A 15,887-nucleotide genomic window follows, 5' to 3' on the forward strand; every position below is an offset into this window, starting at 1 on the left:
AGAAACTCAGCGTCAGCTTGGGAATTGAAAGCACGAGTGCCTTTTCTGGATAACGATTTCATCAATGTCACAATGAGTATCGACACTCAGATGAGTCAGAGCTGGACCGGTTGGTCCGAAAATCTTGACCCTTCAGGAAGAGCCTACGTCGTTCATGTAACAAGTGAGACACGATTCAAAGCTAGAACACTTTATAGTATCGATACAAAGGGTCAACGTTTCATCAACCCCACGTGTATAATAATAATTAATAAAAGTGGTTTGTCAATGGTACATTTTGTTAAGTGAAACAGCAATAAATTAACCTACCCTAATCCAAGATTGTGACTCTAAATTGGTACCCAACTACAAAACAATCATAACCCAAAAACAGGACAGTTCAGTTTCAAAAGAACAAGGCAGTGTAAAAGAGTTGGTTCCATGTGTCGGGTAGTCCGGGCAGACACCAATGGGTGCAATCAGGAGTACCATTAGGGTTAGCCTTTTGACCGGTACTTGTATCTCCACTATAAATTGACGGGTGAGCGTCTTTTCTCATAGCTGAAAGTGTTGTGATGTCAAGTACGTAAACTGGGGTCCGCATTTCTTGTAAAACGGTATCCACCACCTTCATCTCGTTTGGGTACACTCTCGAGAATGCGGACGCGCCCACTGGAGATGTCTCACCATAGCAGCTCTTACTGACTGTTGCCGCTCCTCCGCTCCATTCCTCAGGACTGCAAATTTTTTTATGTAAATTTAAATATTTAGCAACTAAGTAACTATAAGTATGTTAACTTCAAGTGATAATTTAAGAAAACTCCAACTATCTACTTTAAGAATGCAATGTAGACCCTTTGGGTGCGTTTATATTTGAAAAACTCCCATAAAAACTCCTAGGAAAATGGAAAATCAGAAAACATGTTTTAAGTTGGGCTTACAAGATATTTAAGAAAATGAAAACCCAGGGTCGCAAATCTCGAAATTACTCGCCGAGTACTCGGTTTTGAAGAGCTCCGAGTTGAGTAATCAAACTCTGTCAAAACTTGGTCAAACTTCGGATAACTCAAAAAATTTAGTCAAAACTCAGGAATACTTAGAAAATTGGTCAAAACTTGGTCAAAATCAGTCAAAGTCAAATTTGGTCAACAATCCAGGTACTCTTTGAGTTGCCGAATGCTGCAAGTTTTCAACCGAGTAGCAAGATTTGCAACCTTGTAAAAACCTACAATTATGATGTACAATTGCTATATAATAAGTAGGCTGGTTCATAAACAAAACTATGCTTGTAACATAGTAACGCATTATTATTCTTATATCTCAGATGATGTGTATAGAGTTATGTCAGAAGGATGCATAGTTACTTGTAATGAGTAGGTGAGAAAGACTGGAAAAAAACTCTGGTTTTAGTAGTGTCGATATTGGAATCGACCCACCGACCCCACGTCCTCACAGCAGTTTCCATTGCGGCCATACGATCCATGTCTTGGTAGAGTGACCCACCGGATTCCATCACGTCCCACCTGCATCATGTAAATGTAAATAAATATAAAACCTAAGCATGTACATTGGAAGTACAAACTTGTTTTAATGACATACAGTACAATATTGTACAATTAATGTATTATCTATGAACTAATACATACATTAACCAGGATTAAACAGAAAGTATTTTGGCCTTTAATCGAAAGCAAGTTAACACTATTTAATATAGGGTTAAAGCCAAAAATAGACTACAAACTTACACAAATGTACCGATATCGCCCACAAACCCATTTACGTCCTACTGTTGCCTACAAGGCTACAAACTTATAATAAATGTGCTGATGTTAACATTTCGTAACCGGTTACCTATTGAACCGGTAAAGTTAATTATTTAACTTTTTTTATTCATTTTATATGTCCTGATGTCGCCCATATACTTTCAGTTGTGTTACGATGTCGCCCATATACTTTCAGTTTCTGTTTCGATGTATCATCAACGTGTCATGACTACTTGAAGCCACGTAATCAACCATTTTGGTTGACGGTTAAAAAAAGTATTTTGTTTATATTAGCACATTTTTTATAAGTTTGTAGGCGATAGTAGGACGAAAATGGGTTTGTGGGTGACATCGGTACATTTGTGTAAGTTTGTAGCCTATTTTTGGCTTTAACCCTTTAATATAATAATAACTTATGCATTCACACCAATTTGAGCTGGTAACAGATCTGCCAAAGATCCATAAATCGGGTCAGCTAAGTAGACAATTTATAGAGGCGTTTGTATTCTAGGTATAGCAAGAGCAAACCCAGCGAGTGGATCCACTTTTAGTATCGCTATGCAGAGTTTGTATGCAGACCGACTGTCTCATGTGACTGCTAAGAGCAACAAGCCGAACTTAATAACATTAAAGAAGCAAGAATATTTGATGCTTTGTGGAGACGATGAACAATTGGCAGGATTGATGAACAAACACGGAAGATCGGAATTATTGATAGCTTCATTAATTCCAAATATTGAATGTGTGTGTGTGTGTGTTGAATTGAATGATTTTAGCGTTGCACGTATCGTGGGCATCATATTGTGTTTTGGTAAGTGTGTGGCAGAAGCGAAGTATCTGATAACGGGGCGTGTCAAGTAAGTAAGAAAATGTGTAAGATGAAGATATCAATTGATAAGCACGTCGCTGATCAAGCATCTTAATAAATGAAAATCTCTAGTTCACATCATCAGCTCGAAAAAATGGAAGCCCATGCAGATATCAGAGTTGGTGCAACAACCAACAAACAGGCAAAAAGAAATAGTGATTTTTGTGTCTAATGACCAACCATGCTTCACTGCCAAAGTATTTTTTTTAAACTGACTGTTGAACCTGATTAGTATCAGAAGTGAAAATCTCTTTTGTTGTAATGAGGCCAGTGGCGAGTTTAGTGTTAAGCCCGTGGGCAGGGGCGAATTTAGAGGGGGGGCAGGGGGGGCGCCCGCCCCCAGTCGATTTCGAAATTTTAGTGTAAAAATTTGGATTTTTTTCATTTTGCCCCAAACCCAAAAGCCATTTGCCCCAAACCCAAAAGCCATTTGCCCCAAAACCTACATATTTTGCCTCAAACCTTCAAATTTTGCCCACAATTCTCTAAATTTTGCCCCAAAACCTTCAAATTTTGCCCACAAACCTTCAAATTTTATCCAAAAACCTCAAAATTTTGCCTAAAAACCTCCAATTTTTGTCCCAAAAACTCCGTATTTTGCCCAAAAAAGCTGCTACGGTTTTAAAACAAAAATTCGCCCCCGGTGAAGAAAAATCCTGCTTCCGCCACTGCCCGTGGGGTCACGGGACACCACTAGTTTGGAATTTTTTAGTAGAAAATACTCTTTAAATTGTACGGGACACCACTAAATTTAACAGAAGGACCCGTATATTTTCCAAATTTATAGTTTTCCTTTTAAATTGTACAGGACACCACTAAGTTTAACTACTTGGAACCCATATGTTTTTCAAATTTTTTATTTTTTAAAAGTAAACTACCACTAAAATAATATTCAAATATATTTAGTACTTAAAAAAATTTCGGGACCCCATTAAGTTATAATCGTGGAGTCGCCATTGAATGAGGCTGTTTATCCAAATTTAAGACGCAATTGTAAGATTACCGACCAAGACTGAAATGGACATGAGAGGAATGTTGTAATTGTATATCGGCAAGACCAATTATTGTTCCAGATGAAGGTTCTTCTCATTAATGAAAAAAAAAAAGACGAAAGTCTTAAAGTTGAATTTCATGGTGAAAGAAGTAATGAGAAAACATATAATATGGTGTGGACACACGGATTGATTCATTGAATGGAGGCGTCTATTCAAGGTCGGATGTTATGTGCATGACATTGATGAGTGTATACGATATAAGAACAAAAAGAGTACACGCTTAGTCCCCTACTTGGCGGTTTATTTGGTTAAAGTTGTCAAAAATCTATTTTAGTCGGTCGAAGTCGGATTTGTTAGTTCAAAGTCTGATTTATCGACAAAAAAAGGTCAAATTAGATCAAATACAGTCAAAGTTAAAGTTGATCAGCGTCCAACTAGTTCTTGACTAGTCTCCGACTTGGCCGATTAGTCCCTACAAGGGCCCGACTAGCGACGTTAGGAGTTACTGACGGGAGCCACCAAAGGAGTTCCCACCACTCGATCATATCCGTTCCACGTGTCAAGGATGTTACACCGAACAACTGTCATATGACAGGCTAATCACCTTGGGAAGCACGCCCTGAGCAACTGCCATAGGACAGGGGCTCAGACAGAAATGCCGCCAACGAGATTCGAACCTATGATGTTTTGCACCCATGAAGTCGGATATCCGGGGTACCGTTCGGGCAATGCCTACTTTGTTATCCCCTACCTACAATTACTATGCCCTATCTCTCTCACCATCATTTGCCATATATTTATTCATAGAGAATACCTTTCATCTCTGGAAATAACAACTTACTGGTACAACAAGAGCAACACCAATAACCCTTGCAATCACAATAAATTAAAAAAAATTAATTTCTTCGTTGATTTATACCATCCTAAACCATTAACACCAATTATTTTGTTAAATTTTTTTAATATCTCAATACATGATTTCTTATATTCTTCACTCAAAACAACATGTTATGTTTCTAATGTTTTGGTATTGCACTGCAATTCTTTCCAACGTTAGAGAGAGAAAGATAAAGAGACTAGATTACTCCCATGTGTTATGTTTATGAACGGACAACACCAATCCTTGTTAGTATGGCAAGTAAACGATCTAGGTTAACTTTTTCATACAAGAATTTATCATCCAACTTGCACACTAATCACCTATCATTATCATCAAGTAACACTCATAAAATGTCAACCACAAGGTGGTGACCTAGTTGTAAAAACTTGGTCTATATGGGTTAAAATAAGGTCCCAAAGATTGAATCCTAAGATGTTCACCCGCGATGACTCTGACTGATTGCAATCGCCTGGGGATTAGTCAGTTTCCATAGCACATACAGATACCAGGTTAAAAAAAAAAAAAAAAAAAAAAAAAAAAAAAACTATGCCTTCAAAAGCATTGTTGTAAAGAACCCGATTACTCTTGATTACTCATATTTAAGTGCAGTCCGTTCCGATTTTCTAAAATTTGTTTAATTAATCGGTCAACGTTGATTGATGGGTCAAAATCGAATTTGGTAATCAAAGTCGATCAAAATCAACATTGGTCAACATTGTAACATGAATTTAAACTAAAACATTAAAGGTCTTTTGAACAAAATGAACAATTTTAGAGAATTATGTTAACATTTATATTTATGTTTATGGTTTTCTTCTATATTTACACATAATTTTTCAAATTTAATATTTGCATGTATAGAGTACAATCCGATTATTCCTCGAATTTCCGATTACCCTTTCCAAAGTCCCCACTGATTAATCCCCGAATAGCGAATTTTGCAACCTTGTTCAAAAGTGTCAAATTATGTAAAACAAATTTGGAATACTTCAAATATTTTGTAACTTTTGACCCCTAAAATGAATAACAGAATAAAACAATTTTTGTACCACTCAAGGAATATATCCTAGCTTCTCCCTCGTTACTAGCATTACCTACTTAGAACAAATTTAAATTTGGCACCATCATCATGGTGTATAAATTATGGTCATTTAATATTAATTAATATTAATATTTAACAAATAAACAAGAACGTAAAAGTGACAATTAATTATACTAACCCTTGGGTTGCCCCTGTGTGGCTCCACCAGTGACCGGTGTTAAAGATAAGAATATCAGCAGACTTCCATGCCCGCCCATTCTCCGATATATCCTCCAATTTAAGCACTCTTCGACCTCCAATTGAATCTATATCCACCAAATATTGTGCTTTATAATACGACATCGTTACATCGTAATCCTGCCCCAAAAACCAAACCATTATTAACGCCCTTACTCAACGGACCTACTTTACAATTCTGAAACTTTATTTACACTTTTCAACTAAAAATATAAAATTATCATTAATGAACTATTCAATTCGGAATTTGGAGAATAATCTATTTAAAACAAGCTTAAAATAATAGTACGAGTAATAATCATACCAAAAACTTGAATGTAGAAAGCGGATATCCTCTGATGACTTGTGTAGCGACACGTGGCACAGATGACCACGTCAGACAAATCAACGACTCCCATTGGTTTCGCCCTAACGAGTCTCCAACAAACATGAAACTCTTCCCTTTCATTTTCTCCAAAAACTGGAGACCGTCAAACCTAAGTCAAACTCACAACTATCAATGCATGAGGTACAACCTTCAACATTATAAAAATAAATATAAATTAAATTAAATATAATATAATAATAATAATAAAAAGATTAACTTTTTCTGACCTAGGGAGTTCACAGTTAGCTGGTTTCCACCTGTACTTGAGGTAATCTGAATCGGGTCGACCGTACATTTGGCAATTAAAATCCGGCTCAATAACGGGACAGTTAGAAGCAAGGTAAACCGGGTAGGAATCGTCGTGGATCCATGAACCCATGAAGAGAGAACATTGTGAGTGATTGTTGGTTTGTACAAAGTGATGATTATTTTTATGCTCATTTTTATGCAGATGGTGAACTAACATGTAAGAAGATGAAGGTAAGTTGAAATTGAAGAACAAAATCAAAGAAATTGAAAGTGATATGGACTGAAAAGCCATGGGAGATGATTAATGAGAGTAGAAAATGTTTTTTTTTTTTTTTTTGTAGAATTAAAAATTTTGGGGGGAGAAATTATTGATATAGAGTCACAGTATGGAGGTGTGTCTTTTTAAGTTTTTGTTGTAGATGTTGAAGAGTGTGAAGAAATGGTTGTTTTCACGTGTGTCGGATCGGGTCGGATTTTATTTCTGGTATTCTTTGAGATCCAATGTGAAACAATAACATTAAAGAATCTCTTGTACAGTATATTTGATTTTTAAGAAACCAGTATATTTATTTTTATTTACTTTTTAATGAGCTAACGTGATAAAAACAGTCATTTTGTTTCTTCTGCTTATATGATTGGAGTTTTTTTTCTAAGAAAAAGCAAGACTAGATTTTTTATATTTAATATGATTGGAGTTTTTTCTTTTTTTTTCTTTTTTATAATAACAAAAATATGATTGGAGTTAGGTTACGATTTTTCTTCTTAACGGGACTAGGTGATTTGATTAGATTTTTCTTAGTCCGCATGTTAAATTCACATAAATAATCAATACGATGATCGACGTATATTCAGTTATCAAACTTTATAAAGTATACGACTTGCTATCTTCAAAAATAAATTTCAGTTTGCAAAATAACAGATCTTTCTAGTAGGTGAACAAGATTATAGTTACAAAATAACTAAATTAATTTGCTTATATTTGAGTAAATATATACGTCCTTTCAAAATAGTGGGTCTTAAGAGAGTATTATTTTTTTTTTCATTTATCCAATTATTAAAGTTGTGATCAAATCAAAATATGCAAGAAGTCCAATTTCGATAATGGAATGTGATCATACTCAATGAAAGAAAACATAATTGCTTAGATTGTTCACAAAAATATGTAACCTTAGATGATAATAAAACGGTGGAACTTACAAATTCAACTAGACAAGATACTACTCAAATCTATACAAGATCGACACACCTACTCTGGTAATCGAAAACAATGATTTATCAATCACAAACTATAAAGAAACGGGAATAAGAAAAAATTATTGATGAATACAAGTAAGAGTTGTTTAAATTGTTTTTCTAACATTGTATGTGAGAATGAAACAAAAATTAAATAAATAATAAATAACATTTGTAATAATAGCGCCTTACTTTTTTCTCATAAAAATCATAATTTGGTCTATGTTGGAAAACTGAATGAAAAATGTATGTTTTCACAAAATTTTGGACACAAATAATCATATGATCGAGTGACATATATTAGTAACTAGTTAGTGAGTTTTGTAGTCTCTAACGTCATGAGGGCTTTAAAACGAGCTAAGGAGTGTCCAAAACGGATTAAAGGTGAATGAGATATCGAATCTCAAAGTTGCTAGTTTGGTGCAAAATCTAAAAAGTTTTGCATTTGTACCACATCGGAAGTGGGAGGAAGCCAAAGATATTAGTTTCCACTATAAATAAAGGTCTTAGGGTCGTAGAAACACACACCAAATAATAAAAGCACAAGCACAATTAGTTTTTCTCTCAGCCTCAATAAGGTCTCCCTGTTCCGGTTACCTTTCAGACAAGTGTTCAAATCCGGCAGTACGCTGCTTCGGACCAGTGTACCCTGGGAACAGACGAAGAATATGTTTAAGGGAAGTTTGTTAAACACAAGCCCGATTCAACCTTTAATTTGTAGCGACCTGACAAAATCGTCATTTACGGCGTCGTCTGCTTAGGTCCCGTTACGTGGTCATAAATCTTTAAAATAACGTTTGACCAAAAATATATCGCATTCATTTCAAATGTAAAGATTGTTTCAAAGTTTACAAGAATAGTTCAACCACAAGTTACGTTACAACGTTATAAGTACAAAAGAAACTTATGCGACACAATTTAAAAGTAGCCAAAAGACGCTCCATGTATGCATATATACTCGACATCCAATGCAAGTATCAAAATAATGAGCGGAAGCATGTATCACAAAACGTTCAAGGACCTGAGAAAAACATAGAAATCTGTCAACGAAAACGTTGGTGAAATCATAGGTTTAAGTAAGTAAGTAAGTACAAATGAACCACAAGATTTATAACATTGAAATAATAGTAAACTATTCTAGAATTTGTTATCACGAGCACCCAATTATCAAGGCTTAACTTTTCATCCATAGAACCCCATCACAATAGTGTTAGAACATACACTGTTTCTCGAAAATATTTTTCATCCAATAACGGTAGCGAACCGTCTGAATGAGGGTTTGTCAAACCCGTATGACCATACAACATAAGTTCTCGCTTACACCCGGCAAGTGTAACTAATGATAATCGAATTGAGGATTTTGTTCTAACTCGTATGTAGAATGTTTGTTTTCGTACTTGTGTTCACTTTGTAAAACGAAACGTTTATGTTTTCTCATCCCAAATGTAAGTTTAAAAGAGTAAAAGTGAGACTATGATCTCACCTTGAGTGCACGAGTAATAAAGTACTTCACAAGTAAACGTGCGCAAGGACAATTGCTAGTCTTGACCTAAACAAGTAGGTTGTATCAATAACGGTAAACACGATTGGTCAAAGTTGTTCAATTAGTCCTATGGCTCGTTACGACTCGATTATATAGCATGTGAATCAAATTGTCAAGTTTCATGCAAGATATAAGTATAAAAGCATGTTAGAAAGATTGCATAAGTGTTTGGTTAAGTTTGAATAAAAGTCAACTTTGGTCAAATCAAAGTCAACGAAAAAGTCAACACATTAGGGTCAGGTCCCGAACTATTTTTCTGAGGTTTTTAATCATATATAAGCATGTTGGCCAAGTTTCATGTTAATCGGAGGTGCGTAGCATAGTTAGAATTAAACAAAAAAGTGAAATTTTGGACAGCCGGGTTTGGAGCGCCACTGAAGGTATTGGAGCGCCGCTCCATGTATCTGTTCAGCAATCTGGGCAGTTTGAACACTTAATGCACGAATCCAACTTCAAACAACCATAACTAATGAACCGTAAACATTCAAAACACGTATCTTATATCGTTGGAAAGGTAATTTAACGAGGAATACAACTAAACACTTTTCATCGCACAAAAATATCATTTACAATAACCGAATTCTCATCAAGTGATCATTAAAGGTTCATTATCAAGGTTTCAAGTTCACAAAATGGATAAGATGATTCGGGAATCTAATTTACACATATGGTATGCCATTTTGAAGGTAATGAAACATACATTGCAACTAAACACCTACTAGAAACATTTCATAGCATTCACGGCATCAAAAATTCATTTTAAGTCTATCAAACCCTAACCAAAATTCACAAACTCATAATCATGTTATTGAAGTTTTCTTAATCAACCTACACATCAAAATGAAGCTAATGATACTAATAACACAATTAAAACATGAACTTTTAACATCTAACAACACATAATCATCCAAAACTCAAGATTAAAACACACTTTTCAAGTTCATGCTAGTTACACCAAACATCAAGATCGAGCATACAAATCATATATTCATGTTAGACTCGAGCTAAAGACACTAATTAACACACTTTTAAGCTTAAAAGATCAAGAACAAGAAATTTAGTGTTTTTAAAAAGTTACCCAAACGATATGAAGTTAGTATCAAAACGTAGAGGATGAAGAGAGGATCACGAATATGTAGTCGGATTTGTTGTGAGCTTCTTAGATCCGAATTAGATGATGAATCCTTGTTTGTGTGAGTTGAGAGAAAAAGGGAAGTAAGAAAGGAGAAAGAGATGGTGAATGAATGAGTGTGGTGAAGTGGTTGACTAGTAAACCACTAGTCACCTCTTTGGTCAAGTAGCAAAACTAGTCCCTCGAATTCGGATGCGGGTGCGTGAATTAACCAAACGAATTATTTTAAAATACACGAGACTAAACGGGAAAATGTTATAATTCAATAACGAAAATACTAAGAACATTAGCTAATGGAGGATACGAATCTAGACGAATGACATTATCAAAATAAAAAGACGGGCGTTAAAATAAATTAACGAAAAAATGCGGGATGTTACATTACCCACACCTTAAAAGAAATTTCGTCCCGAAATTTAGTTGGAAGCAATAGTCGATGTCTCTTCTTCGAGACTTTACATTGTCAATTCCATGAATAAGTGAAGATACATCCTTGGGAATTCTCACGAACTTTGACAGTCGGGATTTACGTTGTCTTAAGGTTTGGTTTTCACGATTTCATAATTTCAACCGGTTTTCCTATGAAGTGGAGTTTGTCATCAATAGTAAGCTCATTTAAGAGAATAACAAGTTCCTGTCCCGCAGGACACTTCTCTAAGTTTGGTATCTTTAAGGTAGGATAAACGGGAACTTAATTGAGTCGGAAGATCTAAACGGTATGTAGCGGGTCCAATACGCCCCAAGATTTCAAAAGCATCAATATTGCTGATTTAACTTCCTTCGTTTTCCCAAAACAGATTACACCTTTCCAAGGTGCGACTTTTAGCATTTCGTGGTTACCCACTTGAGATTCGATAGGCTTACGTCTAACATCGGCACAGCTCTTTTGGCGACTACGGGCCGTCTTGAGCACTTCTCGGACTTGAACGATCTTAACGGTTATTTCTTGAATGAGTTCGAATCCGGTGATTTACTTGTCACCTACTTCGTGAAATGTCCCGTTCTTATTGATTAAAAACGTTCCATATTAATTGATTTCGTTGCGAGGTTTTGACCTCTATATGAGACGTTTTTCAAAGACTGCATTCATTTTTAAAACAAACCATAACCTTTATTTCATAAATAAAGGTTTAAAAAGCTTTACGTAGATTATCAAATAATGATAATCTAAAATATCCTGTTTACACACGACCATTACATAATGGTTTACAATACAAATATGTTACATCGAAATCAGTTTCTTGAATGCAGTTTTTACACAATATCATACAAACATGGACTCCAAATCTTGTCCTTATTTTAGTATGCAACAGCGGAAGCTCTTAATATTCACCTGAGAATAAACATGCTTTAAACGTCAACAAAAATGTTGGTGAGTTATAGGTTTAACCTATATATATCAAATCGTAACAATAGACCACAAGATTTCATATTTCAATACACATCCCATACATAGAGATAAAAATCATTCATATGGTGAACACCTGGTAACCGACAATAACAAGATGCATATATAAGAATATCCCCATCATTCCGGGACACCCTTCGGATATGATATAAATTTCGAAGTACTAAAGCATCCGGTACTTTGGATGGGGTTTGTTAGGCCCAATAGATCTATCTTTAGGATTCGCGTCAATTAGGGTGTCTGTTCCCTAATTCTTAGATTACCAGACTTAATAAAAAGGGGCATATTCGATTTTGATAATTCAACCATAGAATGTAATTTCACGTACTTGTGTCTATTTTGTAAATCATTTATAAAACCTGCATGTATTCTCATCCCAAAAATATTAGATTTTAAAAGTGGGACTATAACTCACTTTCACAGATTTTTACTTCGTCGGGAATTAAGACTTGGCCACTGTTGATTCACGAACCTATAACAATATATACATATATATTAAAGTATGTTCAAAATATATTTACAACACTTTTAATATATTTTGATGTTTTAAGTTTATTAAGTCAGCTGTCCTCGTTAGTAACCTATAACTAGTTGTCCACAGTTAGATGTACAGAAATAAATCGATAAATATTATCTTGAATCAATCCACGACCCAGTGTATACGTATCTCAGTATTGATCACAACTCAAACTATATATATTTTGGAATCAACCTCAACCCTGTATAGCTAACTCCAACATTCACATATAGAGTGTCTATGGTTGTTCCGAAATATATATAGATGTGTCGACATGATAGGTCGAAACATTGTATACGTGTCTATGGTATCTCAAGATTACATAATATACAATACAAGTTGATTAAGTTATGGTTGGAATAGATTTGTTACCAATTTTCACGTAGCTAAAATGAGAAAAATTATCCAATCTTGTTTTACCCATAACTTCTTCATTTTAAATCCGTTTTGAGTGAATCAAATTGCTATGATTTCATATTGAACTCTATTTTATGAATCTAAACAGAAAAAGTATAGGTTTATAGTCGGAAAAATAAGTTACAAGTCGTTTTTGTAAAGGTAGTCATTTCAGTCGAAAGAACGACGTCTAGATGACCATTTTAGAAAACATACTTCCACTTTGAGTTTAACCATAATTTTTGGATATAGTTTCATGTTCATAATAAAAATCATTTTCTCAGAATAACAACTTTTAAATCAAAGTTTATCATAGTTTTTAATTAACTAACCCAAAACAGCCCGCGGTGTTACTACGACGGCGTAAATCCGGTTTTACGGTGTTTTTCGTGTTTCCAGGTTTTAAATCATTAAGTTAGCATATCATATAGATATAGAACATGTGTTTAGTTGATTTTAAAAGTCAAGTTAGAAGGATTAACTTTTGTTTGCGAACAAGTTTAGAATTAACTAAACTATGTTCTAGTGATTACAAGTTTAAACCTTCGAATAAGATAGCTTTATATGTATGAATCGAATGATGTTATGAACATCATTACTACCTTAATTTCCTTGGATAAACCTACTGGAAAAGAGAAAAATGGATCTGGCTTCAATGGATCCTTGGATGGCTCGAAGTTCTTGAAGCAGAATCATGACACGAAAACAAGTTCAAGTAAGATCATCACTTGAAATAAGATTGTTATAGTTATAGAAATTGAACCAAAGTTTGAATATGATTATTACCTTGTATTAGAATGATAACCTACTGTAAGAAACAAAGATTTCTTGAGGTTGGATGATCACCTTACAAGATTGGAAGTGAGCTAGCAAACTTGAAAGTATTCTTGATTTTATGAAACTAGAACTTTTGGAATTTATGAAGAACACTTAGAACTTGAAGATAGAACTTGAGAGAGATCAATTAGATGAAGAAAATTGAAGAATGAAAGTGTTTGTAGGTGTTTTTGGTCGTTGGTGTATGGATTAGATATAAAGGATATGTAATTTTGTTTTCATGTAAATAAGTCATGAATGATTACTCATATTTTTGTAATTTTATGAGATATTTCATGCTAGTTGCCAAATGATGGTTCCCACATGTGTTAGGTGACTCACATGGGCTGCTAAGAGCTGATAATTGGAGTGTATATACCAATAGTACATACATCTAAAAGCTGTGTATTGTACGAGTACGAATACGGGTGCATACGAGTAGAATTGTTGATGAAACTGAACGAGGATGTAATTGTAAGCATTTTTTTTAAGTAGAAGTATTTTGATAAGTTTATTGAAGTCTTTCAAAAGTGTATAAATACATATTAAAACACTACATGTATATACATTTTAACTGAGTCGTTAAGTCATCGTTAGTCGTTACATGTAAGTGTTGTTTTGAAACCTTTAGGTTAACGATCTTGTTAAATGTTGTTAACTCAATGTTTATAATATCAAATGAGATTTTAAATTATTATATTATCATGATATTATCATGTATGAATATCTCTTAATATGATATATATACCTTAAATGTCTTTACAACGATAATCGTTACATATATGTCTCGTTTAAAAATCATTAAGTTAGTAGTCTTGTTTTTACATATGTAGTTCATTGTTAATATACTTTATGATATGTTTTCTTATCATAGTATCATGTTAACTATATATATATATATATATATCCATATATATATCATCATAGAGTTTTTACAAGTTTTAACGTTCGTGAATCACCGATCAACTTGGGTGGTCAATTGTCTATATGAAACATATTTCAATTAATCAAGTCTTAACAAGTTTGATTGCTTAACATGTTGGAAACATTTAATCATGTAAATATCAATCTCAATTAATATATATAAACATGGAAAAGTTCGGGTCACTACAGTACCTACCCGTTAAATAAATTTCGTCCCGAAATTTTAAGCTGTTGAAGGTGTTGACGAATCTTCTGGAAATAGATGCGGGTATTTCTTCTTCATCTGATCTTCACGCTCCCAGGTGAACTCGGGTCCTCTACGAGCATTCCATCGAACCTTAACAATTGGTATCTTGTTTTGCTTAAGTCTTTTAACCTCACGATCCATTATTTCGACGGGTTCTTCGATGAATTGAAGTTTTTCGTTGATTTGGATTTCATCTAATGGAATAGTGAGATCTTCTTTAGCAAAACATTTCTTTAAATTCGAGACGTGGAAAGTGTTATGTACAGCCGCGAGTTGTTGAGGTAACTCTAGTCGGTAAGCTACTGGTCCGACACGATCAATAATCTTGAATGGTCCAATATACCTTGGATTTAATTTCCCTCGTTTACCAAATCGAACAACGCCTTTCCAAGGTGCAACTTTAAGCATGACCATCTCTCCAATTTCAAATTCTATATCTTTTCTTTTAATGTCAGCGTAGCTCTTTTGTCGACTTTGGGCGGTTTTCAACCGTTGTTGAATTTGGATGATCTTCTCGGTAGTTTCTTGTATAATCTCCGGACCCGTAATCTGTCTATCCCCCACTTCACTCCAACAAATCGGAGACCTGCACTTTCTACCATAAAGTGCTTCAAACGGCGCCATCTCAATGCTTGAATGGTAGCTGTTGTTGTAGGAAAATTCTGCTAACGGTAGATGTCGATCCCAACTGTTTCCGAAATCAATAACACATGCTCGTAGCATGTCTTCAAGCGTTTGTATCGTCCTTTCGCTCTGCCCATCAGTTTGTGGATGATAGGCAGTACTCATGTCTAGACGAGTTCCTAATGCTTGCTGTAATGTCTGCCAGAATCTTGAAATAAATCTGCCATCCCTATCAGAGATAATAGAGATTGGTATTCCATGTCTGGAGACGACTTCCTTCAAATACAGTCGTGCTAACTTCTCCATCTTGTCATCTTCTCTTATTGGTAGGAAGTGTGCTGATTTGGTGAGACGATCAACTATTACCCAAATAGTATCAAAACCACTTGCAGTCCTTGGCAATTTAGTGATGAAATCCATGGTAATGTTTTCCCATTTCCATTCCGGGATTTCGGGTTGTTGAAGTAGACCTGATGGTTTCTGATGCTCAGCTTTGACCTTAGAACACGTCAAACATTCTCCTACGTATTTAGCAACATCGGCTTTCATACCCGGCCACCAAAAATGTTTCTTGAGATCCTTGTACATCTTCCCCGTTCCAGGATGTATTGAGTATCTGGTTTTATGAGCTTCTCTAAGTACCATTTCTCTCATATCTCCAAATTTT

The 15,887-nt window shown here is 34.7% G+C and overlaps 1 protein-coding gene across 1 annotated transcript; it reads right to left on the reverse strand.

The window, feature by feature from the left end:
* Positions 1–234: 234 nt before the first annotated feature.
* On the reverse strand, positions 235–6,700 carry LOC139851999 (protein PMR5-like). Its single transcript, XM_071841219.1, has 5 exons — positions 6,359–6,700; positions 6,069–6,240; positions 5,706–5,884; positions 1,344–1,502; positions 235–716 (listed from the first exon to the last, which is right to left on the reverse strand). Exons 1-5 carry the CDS (start codon positions 6,670–6,672, stop codon positions 386–388), a joined length of 1,155 nt encoding a protein of 384 aa, XP_071697320.1. The 5' UTR covers positions 6,673–6,700; the 3' UTR covers positions 235–385.
* Positions 6,701–15,887: the final 9,187 nt, after the last annotated feature.

The sequence above is a fragment of the Rutidosis leptorrhynchoides genome, chromosome 6 (genome assembly GCF_046630445.1).
Source record: "Rutidosis leptorrhynchoides isolate AG116_Rl617_1_P2 chromosome 6, CSIRO_AGI_Rlap_v1, whole genome shotgun sequence".
In the NCBI taxonomy this organism is placed as follows: Eukaryota; Viridiplantae; Streptophyta; class Magnoliopsida; order Asterales; family Asteraceae; genus Rutidosis; species Rutidosis leptorrhynchoides.